Source organism: Coregonus lavaretus (assembly GCF_964263955.1).
Source record: "Coregonus lavaretus genome assembly, chromosome: 20".
Taxonomy (NCBI): domain Eukaryota; kingdom Metazoa; phylum Chordata; class Actinopteri; order Salmoniformes; family Salmonidae; genus Coregonus; species Coregonus lavaretus.
In genome coordinates this window covers 11,735,263-11,753,440 of record NC_140007.1, presented here as the reverse complement: position 1 = coordinate 11,753,440, position 18,178 = coordinate 11,735,263, and the positions used below count along the sequence as shown (strand labels likewise).

At 43.5% G+C, this 18,178-nt stretch overlaps 1 protein-coding gene across 2 annotated transcripts; it reads left to right on the top strand.

Moving 5' to 3' along the window:
- Positions 1 to 2,486: 2,486 nt before the first annotated feature.
- Positions 2,487 to 13,844, top strand: arih2 (ariadne homolog 2). Of its 2 annotated transcripts, XM_084185087.1 has the most exons (16): positions 2,487 to 2,626; positions 3,707 to 3,789; positions 3,951 to 4,427; positions 4,819 to 4,886; positions 5,005 to 5,077; positions 5,296 to 5,437; positions 5,761 to 5,882; positions 6,970 to 7,079; positions 7,228 to 7,345; positions 7,449 to 7,499; positions 7,660 to 7,681; positions 7,859 to 8,010; positions 8,600 to 8,743; positions 10,621 to 10,689; positions 12,905 to 13,015; positions 13,248 to 13,844. In XM_084185087.1, exons 3-16 carry the CDS (start codon positions 4,167 to 4,169, stop codon positions 13,317 to 13,319), a joined length of 1,515 nt encoding a protein of 504 aa, XP_084041213.1. In that variant the 5' UTR covers positions 2,487 to 2,626; positions 3,707 to 3,789; positions 3,951 to 4,166; the 3' UTR covers positions 13,320 to 13,844. The 2 variants fall into 2 exon arrangements, with proteins under 2 accessions (XP_084041213.1, XP_084041212.1); XM_084185086.1 differs by lacking the exon at positions 3,707 to 3,789.
- Positions 13,845 to 18,178: the final 4,334 nt, after the last annotated feature.

Here is an 18,178-nt window from a genome sequence, read left to right as displayed (position 1 = left end):
CTAATAGAGCTTGCCAGCTTGTAGTCCTGAAAAACTGAAATGATTTACCTCTGGTTTATTCAGCCATGGCAAAATCTATGAGGAAAGAATAGGGTTTTGGAATAAACTGCAAAAATAAGGTCTGAGGTTAAAACAGGCTTGTTGTTTTATGAGATAATATCAGTCAGTTATCATGACCTTTATGAATGATTAAGCCTTTATGTGTGTTATTACATAAATGCTTAAAATTTCACAAAAAGTGACATTAGCTGATGAAGATTATTTTATAGAACAAAACGTATAAAATCTCCTAAGCCTGTGTTTACCACAGACCTTCTTTTTGGCATTTATCCAAAACAAAAAATCTATTCATTTTCCCATAGGCTTTGTTCAACGAACCATGGCGGAGTTAGTGCCTACAAAAATATGCCATTACTATTGCTTTCTATAACTACACATGCTTAATTACGGCACTTTTGTTTTGAGCCGACTTCGCCATTGGACAGAGTGGGGCTATTGGCTCACGCCCGGGAGGCAGCCCGGTTCCAAATCGAATGCAATCAACTTTCAGCCGGTGCAAATCACGCCTACACAGGAGCCCGGGTGAGATTAATCGAACCCCCCTCAAGGATTACCCAGGAGGTCAGGGCTTTCTAACACGATCCAAGTCCCAGTGTATGTGACGCCCGCCATTTGGTGCAACGCAGACCCAGTGGAAAGCATGGTGAAACAGAAGACACTGTCTGTCCTAATGAGTTTTGATGCAGGCTTTACCCGACAAAGTCAAGTTAGGATGTGTCAGTTATCCCGTGAGAGCTTTAGTCCTGAACCCATTACGGTGCTTTAGTTGCCAAGCTTATGGTCATGTTGCAGCTGTATGTAGGAGGGAGATTCCTAGATGTGAGAAGTGTGCAGGAGGGAATGAGACAAAGGAATGTGTAATATAGGTGGAAAAAGTTGTGTTAACTGTAGCGGTACCCATGGTGCTGGAGATCAGAAGTGTCCGGTGAGAGAAAGGCAGGTTGAGGTTGCCAGGATCAGAGTAGTACAGAAGGTGTAGTATGCTGAGGCAGTGGAGAGTAGTAGAGGAAGATGGGTCCAGGGTGAGGGATCCTAAGAGGATTCCTGTGAGTAGGTTGAGGCCAATAGAGAGTGATCGGAATAACGTGCTTCAATAAGGTTGGCTTCTTAGCGTTCATAGCCGTGGTTATCAACTGTACCGCAGAAATGGAACGTAAATCACAGAAAATATATGTTTTGGTGGCAGCTGCAGAGAAGCACTTGGGTGTATGAGATTTTACCGCAAAAGAGTTAAAAGGTGTGTTGAATGATAGTGTCCTGTCCTCCCAGGCTGTCGGTCAGATCAGATAGGGCCAAGTAGAGGGATAGTGGTGAGGTTTTAATGGGTGTGGGGTTAGTTGGTAGGGACATTATTTCTTCCCCTTCCCTTTTTGTGTCACTAAGTGTAATGAATTCATACTCCACAACAGTAGGGGGAACACAGGGCTAGATGAGAGAAATAGATTAATAGGGTGGCCGTGACCGGCCTCACACTACAGTACAGTAGGTGGCGGTGTATGCACCTTTCAGTTGGTTGTGATCTGCCAATAAAACATTTAAGAAGAAGAACGCGATCCAAGGACAGACTGTCACTGAGCCACAGCCAAGAATGCACCCTCATGATTACACAGGCATCAGATCTATAAATATATTCCCAGCCACTCAGAGAGAAAAGTCACGGGAGAGTGTTGTTGTTGTTGATTTCTGCCAGAAGTTGTTTAAACCAGACTGATCATATGTCAGTGTCAGTGTGTTCCACATGTAGGCTATGTATTTTTCAATTTCATTACTTTTGTTAATGTACTGTTGATGCAGTGTCTGGCCAGAGCCAGTTCTTAAAACGTTGTTTCATGGTGTCTATGGATTGCTCCTACTTGTTAGAAGAATGTGTTTGTATTAGAGATGGACAAATAATTAAAATGTAGATTAATGTGTTAATTCCCCAGAAACTTCTGTCTGACAGTGGGCTGATTCGATAATGCTGAACCGCGGGGCACCGGTTGACGGACAAAAGCGGTGAGGGAGGAGCGCCCATCTCAAATCGAACAGTAATCTGCGCTGCTCAGTCATGTTGTCAACCAGGCAGCATGGTGCATTGTCCAGCAACATACATCTCTTTTCCATAAAATATATGCTTGAATTTTCATTGGGAAGGCAGATAAAGCGTTTTTGATCAAAAGCAATCACTTTTGCATGTGAAATACAGAATGCTACTCATTACTCCACTTGGTTAATTTAGTCACTTGTTTTGAGCCGACTTCGCCGTGGGCTATGAACGGGGCACCTGGCTCATGCGGCCCGGTTCCAAAACGAATGCGATCAACTTTCACCCGGTGGAAAACATGTTTAACCGGGACCCGAGTCAGATTAATCGAATTCCTTCAGTCTATTTCCGTTTGGGTCCCGCCTTGACGAAAATAACTGTCCAATTGTTGTCATCATCGCTGGAGACACGGAAGTGACGCAATTTGTGAATATCAATGTACTTTTCTGTCTTCCGCTTAACTGGCGATTTTATCAGAATTGGTCCTGGTACGTAAAACCACTTTTGGCTTCATTTGCAAGGCGACCGAACGCGGTCTGGAAGGTAAGTAAAGGCCGCAGTACTTGGTGGGAAGGGATATGCCAACGATAAGGCATATTAGTTTGTTAACGAGCCCCAGACGGCCTTGTTTACATGATAATCCCCGGGCTAGAGTGTGTGAGAGAGAGGTGGCGGCTGGGGGTGTCAGCGACTCGTTATGCATCAGCTGTGGTGAATTCCGGGGTGGAACAATGGAACAGCTGTTTTTTTTACTTCGCCTATGTCTATGATAGCGTATTTTATGGATGATTAAAATAATTATTTGGAAAACTGCTCTGTGTGTTAACCTCTACTTTATTACTAGGTAGTTATGTTGTTAACTAACGTTAGCTAGCTAAACCGTCCTTAACTCTGGGAAATTGGCTAGGCTAGCTTTATTGAAGCCCAGCCATGAGCCAGTCATGTTTGTGTATTCGGCCAGAACCGACTTCATTTGATTTATTCCACTGTAATCACCTAACTACGTCTATGATATCATGTATGTATGTCACCCTGCATAAGTGTCTATTTATAGCATGGAGGGAATGCGAACAAGCGTCTGGCACTGACCTGGGGCCAGGTCGATATTGCAAGTCACATATTAAACTCCTGGCTGCCTACTGTGGTGATCCATGGCATTATGTTCATGCCACAAAGTCCATCACAAACCGTAGAATAGGAGCAGATTTCCGAAATAGACCGACAATCACGTCACCTCCCACTACGTGGAGGTATTTTATTTATTTAGAATGCGATACTTTAGTTGGCTGAATAATCACGGTTTTCTTATTATGACTAGCTAGTCTGTGTGTATGTCACGCGGCTGCTCCTGTGCCTACTGTCCTAACGCCTTGTCAGGACGGGAAAACATCGTCACGTAATCCTTTAAACCTCTGCATTAAGCCGCTACCCGTGCTTTGTATCCCACACGTGTTTACATACTGTTTGTCTAATGTACAAGAAAGTCCCAGGGGTAATGGGAGGTATTTGTGCTTTTCCGATCTTTCTGAAGCCTTGGTTGGAGAAGTTTTGGTGGCTCTCTAATCAGTGAATCACACAAGTGGCAGGGTGTTAGAGCAGACTTTTCTGTCTTGTCTTGTGCAGGGAGAGACCTTGACTTTATGGAGTACTGTAGTTCCATTGACCTCCTGAGTACAGAAGATTCAGACGAATGAACATCACACCTGGCAAGCCAACTTGTGTCCCTGACCCAGTGTTCTTCTTTATCATACAACTTATCATTATAAATCTCCTCAAACACTCAACCATTATCAAGTATTTTTTCTCGAGCTGAACCATTATCTTTATTTCCCACCCTCCCCTTTCATCCCTCACTCCTATCCTCCAGTTCTTCGTCTCCTTTCAGACCATCCACCTCGACAGTTCCTCATGAAAGACGGGGAGTGTAACTTCTTCTGCTTCTTCCGCTGCTGCTGAGCGGTGTTCGGCTAGTTTGTGGAGCAGTTTTCTCTGGGAGCTGTAGTTCCCCAGGTGCCGGTGGAGCTGACGGCCAGAGAGCTGTCAGTCAGTCCCAGAGAGAGAGAGAGGGCGTCTCTGCCGGGGAATGTCTGTGGACATGAACAGCCAGGCCTCCGACAGCAATGAGGACGACTTCGGGGTCAACTCTGAGGATGAGGATGACGACGGGGGTGACGAGGACGACCAGGGGGACATAGCCGACTACTACGACGGCGTGGCCGGGGACATGGAGCAGCAGGGGGCCGACTCGTTCGACCCAGAGGAGTACCAGTTCACCTGCCTCACCTACAGGGAGAGCCAGAAGGTGCTCTGCGAGGAGGTCAACAGTATCGCCGCCATCCTGAAGGTTTGTGTTGGGCTAGTCTGAGGGGTAATTGAGGTAGATGTTGTCATTAACCCCATATGTAGGATCAAATGACCATACCCTCAATCTTAACCGTAGTGATTAGGGGTGTGCAAATATCTGACCCTGGGTTGGGGGCCAGGTATTCATTCTCATGGGGAGGGGTGTGCTTTAACCTAAATTGAATGGGGAACTGTAATATCAGGCCATATCAGTGGCATGGTCACATGACATCTAGGTATCTGAGGTGCCTATCTTTTCTGTCTCAGTAGTTATCAGTTTAAAGAAGTAATCAATGGAAGTACTTGAAGATAAGGGTTGGCTGCTGACTCCTGAGAACAGCTGTATTGATAAGCTTGATTCTCCTGATGCTTATGCTTCTCTCTTTGGACAGGTTTTACCTGCTGTAGCCAAACTGGTCCTTGTGCACTTTCACTGGCAAGTGTCACAAATACTGGACAGGTATACACAAACTAGTTCAGTCATACTCACTCACTTGTATTTTCATACACATGCAATGCAAATATTCAGATAAACTGGTTCATATTTAATTTCTGGTGGCCTTGTTTTGCCTTTTTAGATACAAGTCCAACTCATCTCAGTTGCTGTCTGAGGCCCAGGTCCAGCCCAGCAGCACCTGCAGATCAGTTCCTGTAAGTACTAAGAGTGCTCTTTTGTGTGGAGTGTGTTCATAATGTATTTGGGTAAAGTTAAAGGTGGTGTCTGGAAAGGTACTGGGACTCTATGTTCCAGTTGTGTAGGTGGTCTGAACTGCTCTGTGGGCCACCAACTAAAGGCTCACTGACCAGATATGGCCCTTGGGCCGCCATTTGAGTATCACTGATGTGTAATGTTTTCTTTGGGTCCCCAGACCCCTCAGTCCCTCCAGTGTGGCGTGTGTCTGCAGCTGGTTCGGAGGGATGCCCTGCTCGCGCTGCCCTGTCAGCACTCCTTCTGCAAAGGATGCTGGGAGCAGCATTGCACTGTACTCGTCAAAGATGGGATGGGAGTGGGTAAGCAGCACTGCTAGGGCTGATACGACCTGTCAGAGTGTGTCCAGAAGTCAGCAGCTTGTTGTTCCTTTGAAGATAGTGAGATGATAGGCTTTGAAGATGACCCCTGGTGAGATAATTATTTACCAGTATTTGATAGCCTGTACGTGCAATCATATTCCGATGTCTGTGTACCTTGGATGTTTTTATATTGAATTTGTCTTGTTAAATAAAAATGTATATTTGAAATGCATGTTCCTCCAGATATAGTTTTTTATGCTCAGGGTGTATGCATGAACTTCAAACATTTTAAATGGCGTGTCTTTCTGTGTCTGTGTGTGCAGGTATCTCATGTATGGCTCAGGACTGTTCCCTCCAAATGCCAGAGGACTTTGTGCTCCCGCTGCTGCCTGGTGAGGAGCTGAAGGACAAATATAGACGCTACCTCTTCAGGGACTATGTGGAGGTACGAGTCTCAGCCTGTCCCTCTGGTGGTCTGTCTGGCTGGCTGCTTCCAACTGTCTGTCTGCCCTCTTTCTATTGGTCTGTTCCACTTTGCCTTTCTGTCTCTCCTGCAGCGTTTGTTCTTGAACAACAAATTGTGAAAAATCGCACTGTCAGCATACACTGTTAATAATATATATATATTTTTTTTATCAACCTCTTAATTTCTGTCTTTCAGCCAGTGTGTGCATGTTTGTCTGGACCTGTCTAGCAACTGAAGGTGTCTGTAGCAGTCAGTAAGGCCCAGTCTCTGTAGCAGTCAGTAAGGCCCAGTCTCTGTAGCAGTCAGTAAGGCCCAGTCTCTGTAGCAGTCAGTAAGGCCCAGTCTCTGTAGCAGTCAGTAAGGCCCAGTCTCTGTAGCAGTCAGTAAGGCCCAGTCTCTGTAGCAGTCAGTAATGCCCAGTCTCTGTTGCAGTCAGTAAGGCCCAGTCTCTGTAGCAGTCAGTAAGGCCCAGTCTCTGTAGCAGTCAGTAAGGCCCAGTCTCTGTAGCTGTCAGTAAGGCCCAGTCTCTGTAGCTGTCAGTAAGGCCCAGTCTCTGTAGCTGTCAGTAATATAAATGAACCCATCTGTAAAAAAAAAAGAAGAAACAAAGGGTTATGTCAGTCCAGCAAACCAGGCAACCAAAAGTAGCTACCAAACAGTGTTTTGATTTGTTGCTAGCTTGTTAGCTGGCTAGCTAGCTAAATTATGACCCGAACAAATCAGGCTTTTTGACTGAGGCTGACTTTTGTTCATTCAAAAAATGAACACGTTACAAGATAATTATTTACAAGGCAATGGTGAGTTAAAAATAGCCAATTTATGTTTGTGAATGTGATGGGAAAAAAGCAGTGCATTCTTTGAGAGAAATTTAGAACTTCTAGAAGCTGTCAAAGGTGAACATTTTTCAAGTCTCTGCGACAAGAAAAACGACAGTCGCATCAGCGGACTTCAGACAGTCGGCCTGAGTATAAATTAAGTTTAGTTCTGACCAATGACACTTGATGTATTTGAATGGTCTACAGACATGTCGATAGACAGACTATAAACCAGCCTTCTCTCTCTTCAGAGCCACTTCCAGTTGCAGCTGTGTCCAGGGGCAGACTGCCCCATCGTCATCCAAGTGCAGGAGCCACGGGCCCGCAGAGTACAGTGCAGCCGCTGCAATGAGGTCTTCTGGTGAGACACAGATGCCAGCACATACAACTCTTACACACAGATCAGTCCACAAGTTGTTTGATGAATGTGTATCATGTCAGATAAACATATGATCATATCATTGACTCCCTGCGGATGCCCTTTCTACTATTTCTCTCTACCCTCTCAGTTTCAAATGCCGGGCCATGTACCACGCCCCAACAGACTGCCCAACCGTCCGAAGGTGGCTGACCAAATGTGCAGATGATTCAGAGACAGCCAACTACATCAGTGCACACACTAAAGATGTAAGACAGGCCACACACGCACACAAAATGAAATGCAATTATGTGTGGTTTTCCAATATTCTCCTTTGCTTTTGTCCATAATGTCGAATAATGTGTTTTTCAGTGTCCTAAGTGCAATATCTGCATTGAGAAGAATGGAGGCTGCAACCACATGGTGAGTGGTAATGGAATCCAGCATCATCTCAGAGTTGCGCCAACTGTCAGCACATTGTCATTTGCGTTAGTGTTCTCTAAATCTCTGGAGCTTTTATGTGAATGTCTGCCTTTACATGTTCTTTATTATTGTCTGACATTGCGTTTCCTCACTGTTTCAGCAATGCTCCAAGTGCAAACACGGTATTTATCCAATTATACTGCTTCTTACAGCTTAACACCGAATTAGCTTTTCTACCTATCAATTTTTCAGACGTTCTAATGATTTAACGGACTCGAGCCAAATGCGACCCATTTGACATTGAGATCATATTGTTTTTCCGTTAATGTCATCATCACTGTGTGTGTGTGTGTGTGTAGACTTCTGCTGGATGTGTCTGGGGGACTGGAAGACCCATGGCAGTGAGTACTATGAGTGCAGTCGCTACAAGGAGAACCCAGACATCGTCAACCAGAGCCAGCAGGCACAGGCCAGAGAGGCCCTGAAGAAATACCTCTTCTACTTTGAGAGGGTGAGATGAATACAAACACTAACATGCTACCATCACTGACGGGCACATATGACAATCAAACCTCTGCTCACACTTTGAGTATTATATGGAATTAAGTTAACCTTTCTGAAGTATTAAGCTGTGTGTAATGTGAATAGATGACATGAACTACATCAAATACCTGTGCGTTGCCAGAGTAACTGTCAATCAGGTGTCCTGTGGTTTGTCTACCACTTAGCGCCACCACCTTCAGCACATGTAATGTCAACCAGCGCCATACATTTAAAATATATAGAAAATAATTATATTAATACATACTGTGCACTTTCAAGGATAGTACATATGTTCCTCAGTCACACATACTTCCACAGAAGTAGTCTGCACATTATCTCTGGTACTTTTAGATTATGGGAACTCAGTCTCACATACATGTTCAATAACAACTCTGTGAGTGTTACAAGCAACAACACCATGTCAAATTAACACTGAGATCCTTCTCAGAATCACCCAGAACATGCTGTAAGTATGTGAGTTTCTTGAAGGTGTGTCTGTGATGTTTTCTTACTGTTTCTCCAGTCCAGACTGTGACTGTGTGTTTGTGTGTCTTTAGTGGGAGAACCACAATAAGAGTCTCCAGCTTGAGGCACAGACATACCAGCGGATCCAGGAGAAGATCCAGGAGCGGGTGATGAACAACCTGGGCACCTGGATAGACTGGCAGTACATGCAGAACGCTGCCAAGCTCCTGGCCAAGGTACTACGGCTCCTCCCTGGCTCACAGTCACATACAAAGGACCAAACACACACATTAACACAGGAATATACAGTGAGGAGAACAAGTATTTGATACACTGCCGATTTTGCAGGTTTTCCTACTTACAAAGCATGTAGAGGTCTGTAATTTTTATCATAGGTACACTTCAACTGTGAGAGACGGAATCTAAAACAAAAATCCAGAAAATCACATTGTATGATTTTTAAGTAATTCATTTGCATTTTATTGCATGACATAAGTATTTGATCACCTACCAACCAGTAAGAATTCCGTCTCTCACAGACCTGTTAGTTTTTCTTTAAGAAGCCCTCCTGTTCTCCACTCATTACCTGTATTAACTGCACCTGTTTGAACTCGTTACCTGTATAAAAGACACCTGTCCACACACTCCATCAAACAGACTCCAACCTCTCCACAATGGCCAAGACCAGAGAGCTGTGTAAGGACATCAGGGATAAAATTGTAGACCTGCACAAGGCTGGGATGGGCTACAGGACAATAGGCAAGCAGCTTGGTGAGAAGGCAACAACTGTTGGCGCAATTATTAGAAAATGAAAGAAGTTCAAGATGACGGTCAATCACCCTCGGTCTGGGGCTCCATGCAAGATCTCACCTCATGGGGCATCAATGATCATGAGGAAGGTGAGGGATCAGCCCAGAACTACACGGCAGGACCTGGTCAATGACCTGAAGAGAGCTGGGACCACAGTCTCAAAGAAAACCATTAGTAACACACTACGACGTCATGGATTAAAATCCTGCAGCGCACGCAAGGTCCAACTGCTCAAGCCAGCGCATGTCCAGGCCCGTCTGAAGTTTGCCAATGACCATCTGGATGATCCAGAGGAGGAATGGGAGAAGGTCATGTGGTCTGATGAGACAAAAATATAGCTTTTTGGTCTAAACTCCACTCGCCGTGTTTGGAGGAAGAAGAAGGATGAGTACAACCCCAAGAACACCATCCCAACCGTGAAGCATGGAGGTGGAAACATCATTCTTTGGGGATGCTTTTCTGCAAAGGGGACAGGACGACTGCACCGTATTGAGGGGAGGATGGATGGGGCCATGTATCGCGAGATCTTGGCCAACAACCTCCTTCCCTCAGTAAGAGCATTGAAGATGGGTCGTGACTGGGTCTTCCAGCATGACAATGACCCGAAACACACAGCCAGGGCAACTAAGGAGTGGCTCCGTAAGAAGCATCTCAAGGTTCTGGAGTGGCCTAGCCAGTCTCCAGACCTGAACCCAATAGAAAATCTTTGGAGGGAGCTGAAAGTCCGTATTGCCCAACGACAGCCCCGAAACCTGAAGGATCTGGAGAAGGTCTATATGGACCAAAATCCCTGCTGCAGTGTGTGCAAACCTGGTCAAGACCTACAGGAAACGTATGATCTCTGTAATTGCAAACACAGGTTTCTGTACCAAATATTAAGTTCTGCTTTTCTGATGTTTCAAATACTTATGTCATGCAATAAAATGCAAATTAATTAAAAATCATACAATGTGATTTTTTGGATTTTTGTTTTAGGGTCCGTCTCTCACAGTTGAAGTGTACCTATTATAAAAATTACAGACCTCTACATGCTTTGTAAGTAGGAAACACTGCCGATTTTGCAGGTTATCAAATACTTGTTCTCCCCACTGTATATAGGGCTTTTCACAATACACATTTATTATTGTTACTGAGAGGAGCCAAACCAAGTATATACCATATATATCCGAGCCGGCACAGTTTGGTTCAGGTCAGCATAATGGTGTGAAAGGGGTTTCTGTGTACTTATTTGACTTACTGCACTACACTGTGCTCCTTAAACCAATAGCAAGTCGTGCTGATCTCTTATCTGCCTGTCCCACAGTGTCGCTACACTCTGCAGTATACTTACCCCTATGCCTACTACATGGAGTCTGGTCCTCGCAAAAAACTGGTGAGAATTGTGTCTGTGTGCCTGTCTTGTTCTGTGTCTGTCTGTAGTATGTCATACTTGAGTAAAGGTAAAGATGCCTTAATAGAAATTGACTCAAGTGAAAGTCACCCAGTAAAATACTACTTGAGTAAAAGTCTAAAAGTATTTGGTTTTAATATACTTAAGTAGCAAAAGTCAATATAATTGCTCAAAATACTTAAGTATCAAAAGTAAAAGTACAAATAATTTCAAATTCCTTTATATTAAGCAAACCAGATGGTGCCATTTTCTAGTTTTTATTTATTTATGGAAATCCAGGGGCACACTCCAACACTTACAAATGAAGCATGTGTGTTTAGTGAGTCCGCTAGATCAGAGGCAGTAGGGATGACCAGGGATGTTCTCTTGAGAAGCTTGTGAATTGGACCATTTTCCTGTCCTGCAAAGCATTCAAAATGTAATGAGTACTTTTGGGTGTCAGGGAAAATGTATGGAGTAAAAAGTACATATTTTTTTTTAGGAATGTAGTCAAGTAAAAGTTGTCCAAAATATAAATAGTAAAGTACAGATACCCCCAAAAACGACTTAAGTAGTACTTTCAAGTATTTTTATTTAAGTACTTTACACCACTGCATTCTCTTAATATACACTGAACAAAAATGTAACCGCAACATGTAAAGTGTTGTTCCCATGTTTCAGGAGCTGAAATAAAAGATCCCAGAAATTGTCCATATGCACAAAAAGCTTATTTCTCTCAAATGTTGTGCACAAATTTGTTTACATCCTTGTTAGTGAGCATTTTTCCTTTGCCAAGATAATCCATCCACCTGACAGGTGTGGCATATCAAGAAGCTGATTAAACAGCATGATCATTACCCAGGTGCGCCTTGTGCTGGGGACAGTAAAAGGGTACTCTAAAACGTGCCGTTTTGACAATCAACACAATGCCACAGATGTTTTGAGGAAGTGTACAATTGGCGTGCTTACTGCAGGAATGTCCACCCTAGCTGTTTCCAGATAATTGAATGTTCATTTCTCTACCATAAGCCGCCTCCAACGTCGTTTTAGAGAATTTGGTAGTACGTTCAACCAGCCTCACAACCGCATACCACATGTATGGCGTCGTGTGGGCAAGCGGTTTGCTGATGTCAACGTTGTGAACAGTGTGCCCCATGGTGGGGTTAGGGGCAGGCATAAGCTACGGAAAGCAAACACAATTGCATTTTATCGATGGCAATTTGAATGCACAAAAATACAGTGATGAGATCCAACAGATGCATATCTGTATTCCCAGTCATGTGAAATCCATAGATTAGAGCCTAATGAATTTATTTCAATTGACTGATTTCCTCATTTGAACTGCAACCCAGTAAAACCAATGTTTTTGTTCAGTATATAAACTAGATTTAAATAGATCTAGTCAAATGCTAAAGATCTATACTATAATACCGTAAGCCACTTAACTGCGGGGGGGATGTCCCCTACAATTTTGGCCAATGGTGCAGTTTTAGAGGTGCTCCTCTTGGCTGCAGAGACCTTGTTTACTTTTTTTAATTCTTTTTTTTAAGCTAGTTTCTTGCAATTCTACACATTTTTCCATGGTTTATGCCTTATGCTGTCTGAGTGACTCAAACTAAATCAATGGGGGCCCCATGCCATGACATTTTTTTTTTTTAGAATTTCTGATTCTCCCTGACTGTCTAGTTTTTATTTTGGTGATTCTGAGTTCTCGAAGATCTTATAAAAAATATATTGCTCCGTTATCTTTTCTACATGTTTTAGTCGTTTAAGTTTACACTGAAAATGTTTAACCATCCAGAAAATAATTCCCCCCACCCCAAAACATAAACAATTTGATGCAGTAACGGCCACAATTTAGCAGTAACTGTGCGCCGCTGCTAAATGAATATAGGGGAAACACTCATCCATGGCTCTGCACACTCAGTTACATTTGTAACCAAATAATTTTTCAGTATTGTGCACACAGGGTGACATTTTGCATGAGCAGTGAACAAAATACGTGAAATGGCACATTTCTTATTAGCAGCATAAATGTGCTTTGCAAGGGGGTTATTGAGTGAACGATTCTATGATGCTTGCAGTCCACATATGAAATTGAATGAAATTGATCAGATCTTTTTTACGCTGCTAATTGCTAATAATAAGTCATAAGTAACAAAGATGCTGTCTGTAATGAACAAGTAGCCTAATTAATGTGTTTTTATGTCATATTCAGTTTGAGTACCAGCAGGCCCAGCTGGAAGCGGAGATTGAGAACCTGTCCTGGAAGGTGGAGCGAGCAGACAGCTACGGGAGCGAGGGGGAGCTGAGTGCTAATGACAGAGGGGTAAGGAACAGGGGGAAGATATGAAGGGGGTTGGGGGGGGGGGGTACATGGATAGTGAAGTATCCAGATCATGACTTCCATTGGCTGGGAGCACAGGGGAGCTGAGTGGTAATGGCACGCCTTGGGAAATCACAAGGTCCCCAAAAGATGTACGTCCCTAGGCAGTGTATTAGTTTATTAGACTCTTATGTGAAGAATTTAACTGCTTCCACTCACTCTCTGTCTCTTTCAGGATCTGGAGAATCAGATGCACATTGCTGAGCAGAGGAGACGCACGCTGCTGAAGGATTTTCACGACACCTGAAGTCTCCAGCCTACTGCAAAGCACCAGAAGCTCCCTCCTTCCTCCCTCGTTCACCCCTCCCTCCTTCACTTTCCATCCCTTTGTCTACAGATCCCTCACACTCATCCCTCCCTCATTAAGCGCTCTCTTCTCTTTGTGTCTGCTACAGGGTCCCAGGATGGCACGATTGTATCCCGTCCCTCCTCCCTTCCACCCTCCCCCCATTTAGATGTCAAGAACACCACATTCAAACACACTACACCATGAAATGAGAAAGCATGCGCACACACACATAACATGTTAACACAAACATGCTCAAACACTCCGCAAAAAAAAACACATTCTTAATTTGCCTCCCACATGATCCCCCCCCCCCCCATCCCTCAACCCTTCTTTCTTTATTTCTTTCATCTCACATTGTTCACCTTTTTCTGGAAATTGATAGTTAGTTCGAAAAAAAGAAAAAAAAACATTAAAAGAAGACAAATGCTGTAATTTTCAACAGTTGTACATTAATACAGAAATAGTTACTGAGTTTTTAAACCAGATGTCGTTTCTTTTGTATTCATTATCACACACACGGAACGACAATGCCCGTAAGAGTTGGCAAGAGAGCAGAAACGAACTGGCACCCAGGCTAGGTTCACCAGCTGGGGTGTGGTTGGCAATGGGTTGACCCAGATCTTCGAGTCAGTCCTTTATCAGTTCACCTTTACTCTCAATCAGTATACACAGACCCTTAACTTTAGGACTGTCATGCTGCTCAGATACAGGTCAGCGACTGCTTTAAACAAGCAGCCCAATTCTGGTATTTTTTCCACTAATTGGTCTTTTGACCACATCGGATCTTTTTCAGAGCTTATCTGGTTGGCCAAAAGACCAATTAGTGAAATAAATATCAGAATTTGGCTGCCTGTCTAAACGCAACCATACTGAACACTTCAGACGTGTTCAAATGTTGTGAAACCCTCTGACCTTTCAACACAAACAGTAGGCCTCCACAATGCATTTATTTCGACACAGCCTCTAAACAAGAGCTGCAGCGTAGTCATTGCTTATTCAGGTCAGTCTGCTAGGCCCAAATATAGGCAGCATCGTGTGCCAGATATATTAATAACTGGTCGAATGCCGTCTGTCCTTTTATGTGTGCCACTTTACTAGTGGGAGGTCCACAGACTTTAAATGGGGGATGACAGTAATCAACACCTACACAAACTGCAAGATTTTTCGAGTATAGGGCGGAGTTAGGGTTGTCCCGGAAATGACGCATGACTTAAGCCAGCAGCATACCACCCTGCATCCCACTGCTGGCTTACCTCGGAAGCTAAGCAGGGTTGGTCCCTGGATGGGAGACCAAATGCTGCTAGAAGTGGTGTTGGAGGGCCAGTAGGAGGCTCTGATCTAGAAACATCCAATACCCCAGGGTAGTGATTGGGGACATTGCTCTGTGTAGCGTCCAGTCTTTCGGATGGGATGTAAAATAGGTGGTCAAACTGTGGTCACTAAAGATCCCATGCCACTTATCCTAAGAGTATGGGTGTTAATTCTGATGTCCTGGCTAAATTCCCAATAAATCTAAAATATAATTATTGTAGAATTTGACTGTGTCCATAAAATGTATATAGTATGTACAGTGAGGGGAAAAAAGTATTTGATCCCCTGCTGATTATGTACGTTTGCCCACTGACAAAGACATGATCAGTCTATAATTTTAATGGTAGGTTTATTTGAACAGTGAGAGACAGAATAACAACAACAAAATCCAGAAAAACGCATGTCAAAAATGTTATAAATTGATTTGCATTTTAATGAGGAAAATAAGTATTTGACCCCTCTGCAAAACATGACTTAGTACTTGTTGGCAAAACCCTTGTTGCCAATCACAGAGGTCAGACGTTTCTTGTAGTTGGCCACCAGGTTTGCACACATCTCAGGAGGGATTTTGTTCCACTCCTCTTTGCAGATCTTCTCCAAGTCATTAAGGTTTGGAGGCTGACGTTTGTCAACTCAAACCTTCAGCTCCCTCCACAGATTTTCTATGGGATTAAGGTCTGGAGACTGGCTAGGCCACTCCAGGACCTTAATGTGCTTCTTCTTGAGCCACTCCTTTGTTGCCTTGACCGTGTGTTTTGGGTCATTGTCATGCTGGAATACCCATCCACGACCCATTTTCAATGCCCTGGCTGAGGGAAGGAGGTTCTCAGCCAAGATTTGACGGTACATGGCCCCGTCCATCGTCCCTTTGATGCGGTGAAGTTGTCCTGTCCCCTTAGCAGAAAAACACCCCCAAAGCATAATGTTTCCACCTCCATGTTTGACGGTGGGGATGGTGTTCTTGGGGTCATAGGCAGCATTCCTCCTCCTCCAAACACGGCGAGTTGAGTTGATGCCAAAGAGCTCCATTTTGGTCTCATCTGACTACAACACTTACACCCAGTTCTCCTCTGAATCATTCAGATGTTCATTGGCAAACATTAGACGGCCCTGTATATGTGCTTTCTTGAGCAGGGGGACCTTGCGGGCGCTGCAGGCTTTCAGTCCTTCACGGCATAGTGTGTTACCAATTGTTTTCTTGGTGACTATGGTCCCAGCTGCCTTGAGATCATTGACCAGATCCTCCCGTGTAGTTCTGGGCTGATTCCTCACTGTTCTCATGATCATTGCAACTCCACGAGGTGAGATCTTGCATGGAGCCCCAGGCCGAGGGAGACTGACAGTTATTTTGTGTTTCTTCCATTTGCGAATAATCGCACCAACTGTTGTCACCTTCTCACCAAGCTGCTTGGCGATGGTCTTGTAGCCCAGTCCAGCCTTGTGTAGGTCTACAATCTTGTCCCTGACATCCTTGGAGAGGTCTTTGGTCTTGGCCATGGTGGAGAGTTTGGAATCTGATTGATTGCTTCTGTGGACATGTGTCTTTTATAAAGGTAACAAACTGAGATTAGGAGCACTCCCTTTAAGAGTGTGCTCCTAATCTCAGCTCGTTACCTGTATAAAAGACACCTGTGCGCCAGAAATCTTTCTGATTGAGAGGGGGTCAAGTACTTATTTCCCTCATTAAAATGCAAATTAATTTATAACATTTTTGACATGCGTTTTTCTGGATTTTTGTTGTTGTTATTCTGTCTCTCACTGTTCAAATAAACCTACCAGTAAAATTATAGACTGATCATTTCTTTGTCAGTGGGCAAACTTACAAAATCAGCAGGGGATCAAATTCTTTTTTCCCTCACTGTATATGTATGTGTGTATATACAGTTGAAGTCGGAAGTTTACAAACACTTAAGTTGGAGTCATTAAAAGTTGTTTTTCAACCACAAATTTCTTGTTAACAAACTATAGTTTTGGCAAGTTGGTTAAGACATCTACTTTGTGCATGACACAAGTAATTGTTCCAACAATTGTTTACAGACAGATTATTTCACTTATAATTCACTGTATCACAATTCCAGTGGGTCAGAAGTTTACATACACTAAGTTGACTATGCCTTTAAACAGCTTGGAAAATTCCAGAAAATGATTTAGAAGCTTCTGATAGGCTAATTGACATAATTTGAGTCAATTGGAGGTGTACTTGTGGATGTATTTCAAGGACTACCTTCAAACTCAGGGCCTCTTTACTTGACATCATGGGAAAATCAAAAGAAATAAGCCAAGACCTCAGCAAAATAATTGTAGACCTCCACAAGTCTGGTTCATCCTTGGGAGCAATTTCCAAACGCCTGAAGGTACCACGTTCATCTGTACAAACAATAGTACGCAAATATAAACACCATGGGACCACGCTGCCGTCATACCGCTCAGGAAGAAGACGCATTCTGTCTCCTAGAGATGAACGTACTTTGGTGCGAAAAGTGCAAATCAATCCCAGAACAACAGCAAAGGACCTTGTGAAGATTCTGGAGGAAACAGGTACAAAAGTATCTATATCCACAGTAAAACGAGTCCTATGTCGACATAACCTGAAAGGCCGCTCAGCAAGGAAGAAGCCACTGCTCCAAAACCGCCATAAAAAAGCCAGACTACGGTTTGCAACTGCACATGGGGACAAAGATTGTACTTTTTGGAGAAATGTCCTCTGGTCTGATGAAACAAAAAAAGAACTGTTTTGCCATAATGACCATCGTTATGTTTGGAGGAAAAAGGGGAATGCTTGCAAGCCGAAGAACACCATCCCAACCGTGAAGCACGGGGGTGGCAGCATCATGCTGTGGGGGTGCTTTGCTGCAGGAGGGACTGGTGCACTTCAACTGAAAAAGCATGTGCGAGCAAGGAGGCTTACAAACCTGACTCAGTTACACCAGCTCTGTCAGGAGGAATGGGCCACAATTCACCTAACTTATTGTGGGAAGCTTGTGGAAGGCTACCTGAAAAGTTTGACCCAAGTTAAACAATTTAAAGGCAATGCTACCAAATACTAATTGAGTGTACGTAAACTTCTGACCCACTGGGAATGTGATGAAAGAAATAAAAGCTGAAATAAATCATTCTCTCTACTATTATTCTGACATTTCACATTCTTAAAATAAAGTGGTGATCCTACCTGACCTAAGACAGGGACTTTTTACTAGGATTAAATGTCAGAAATTGTACAAAACTGAGTTTAAATGTATTTGGCTAAGGTGTATGTAAACTTCCGACTTCAACTGTGTATGTATGTATATATATATACACTGCTCAAAAAAATAAAGGGAACACTTAAACAACACAATGTAACTCCAAGTCAATCACACTTCTGTGAAATCAAACTGTCCACTTAGGAAGCAACACTGATTGACAATAAATTTCACATGCTGTTGTGCAAATGGAATAGACAACAGGTGGAAATTATAGGCAATTAGCAAGACACCCCCAATAAAGGACTGGTTTTGCAGGTGGTG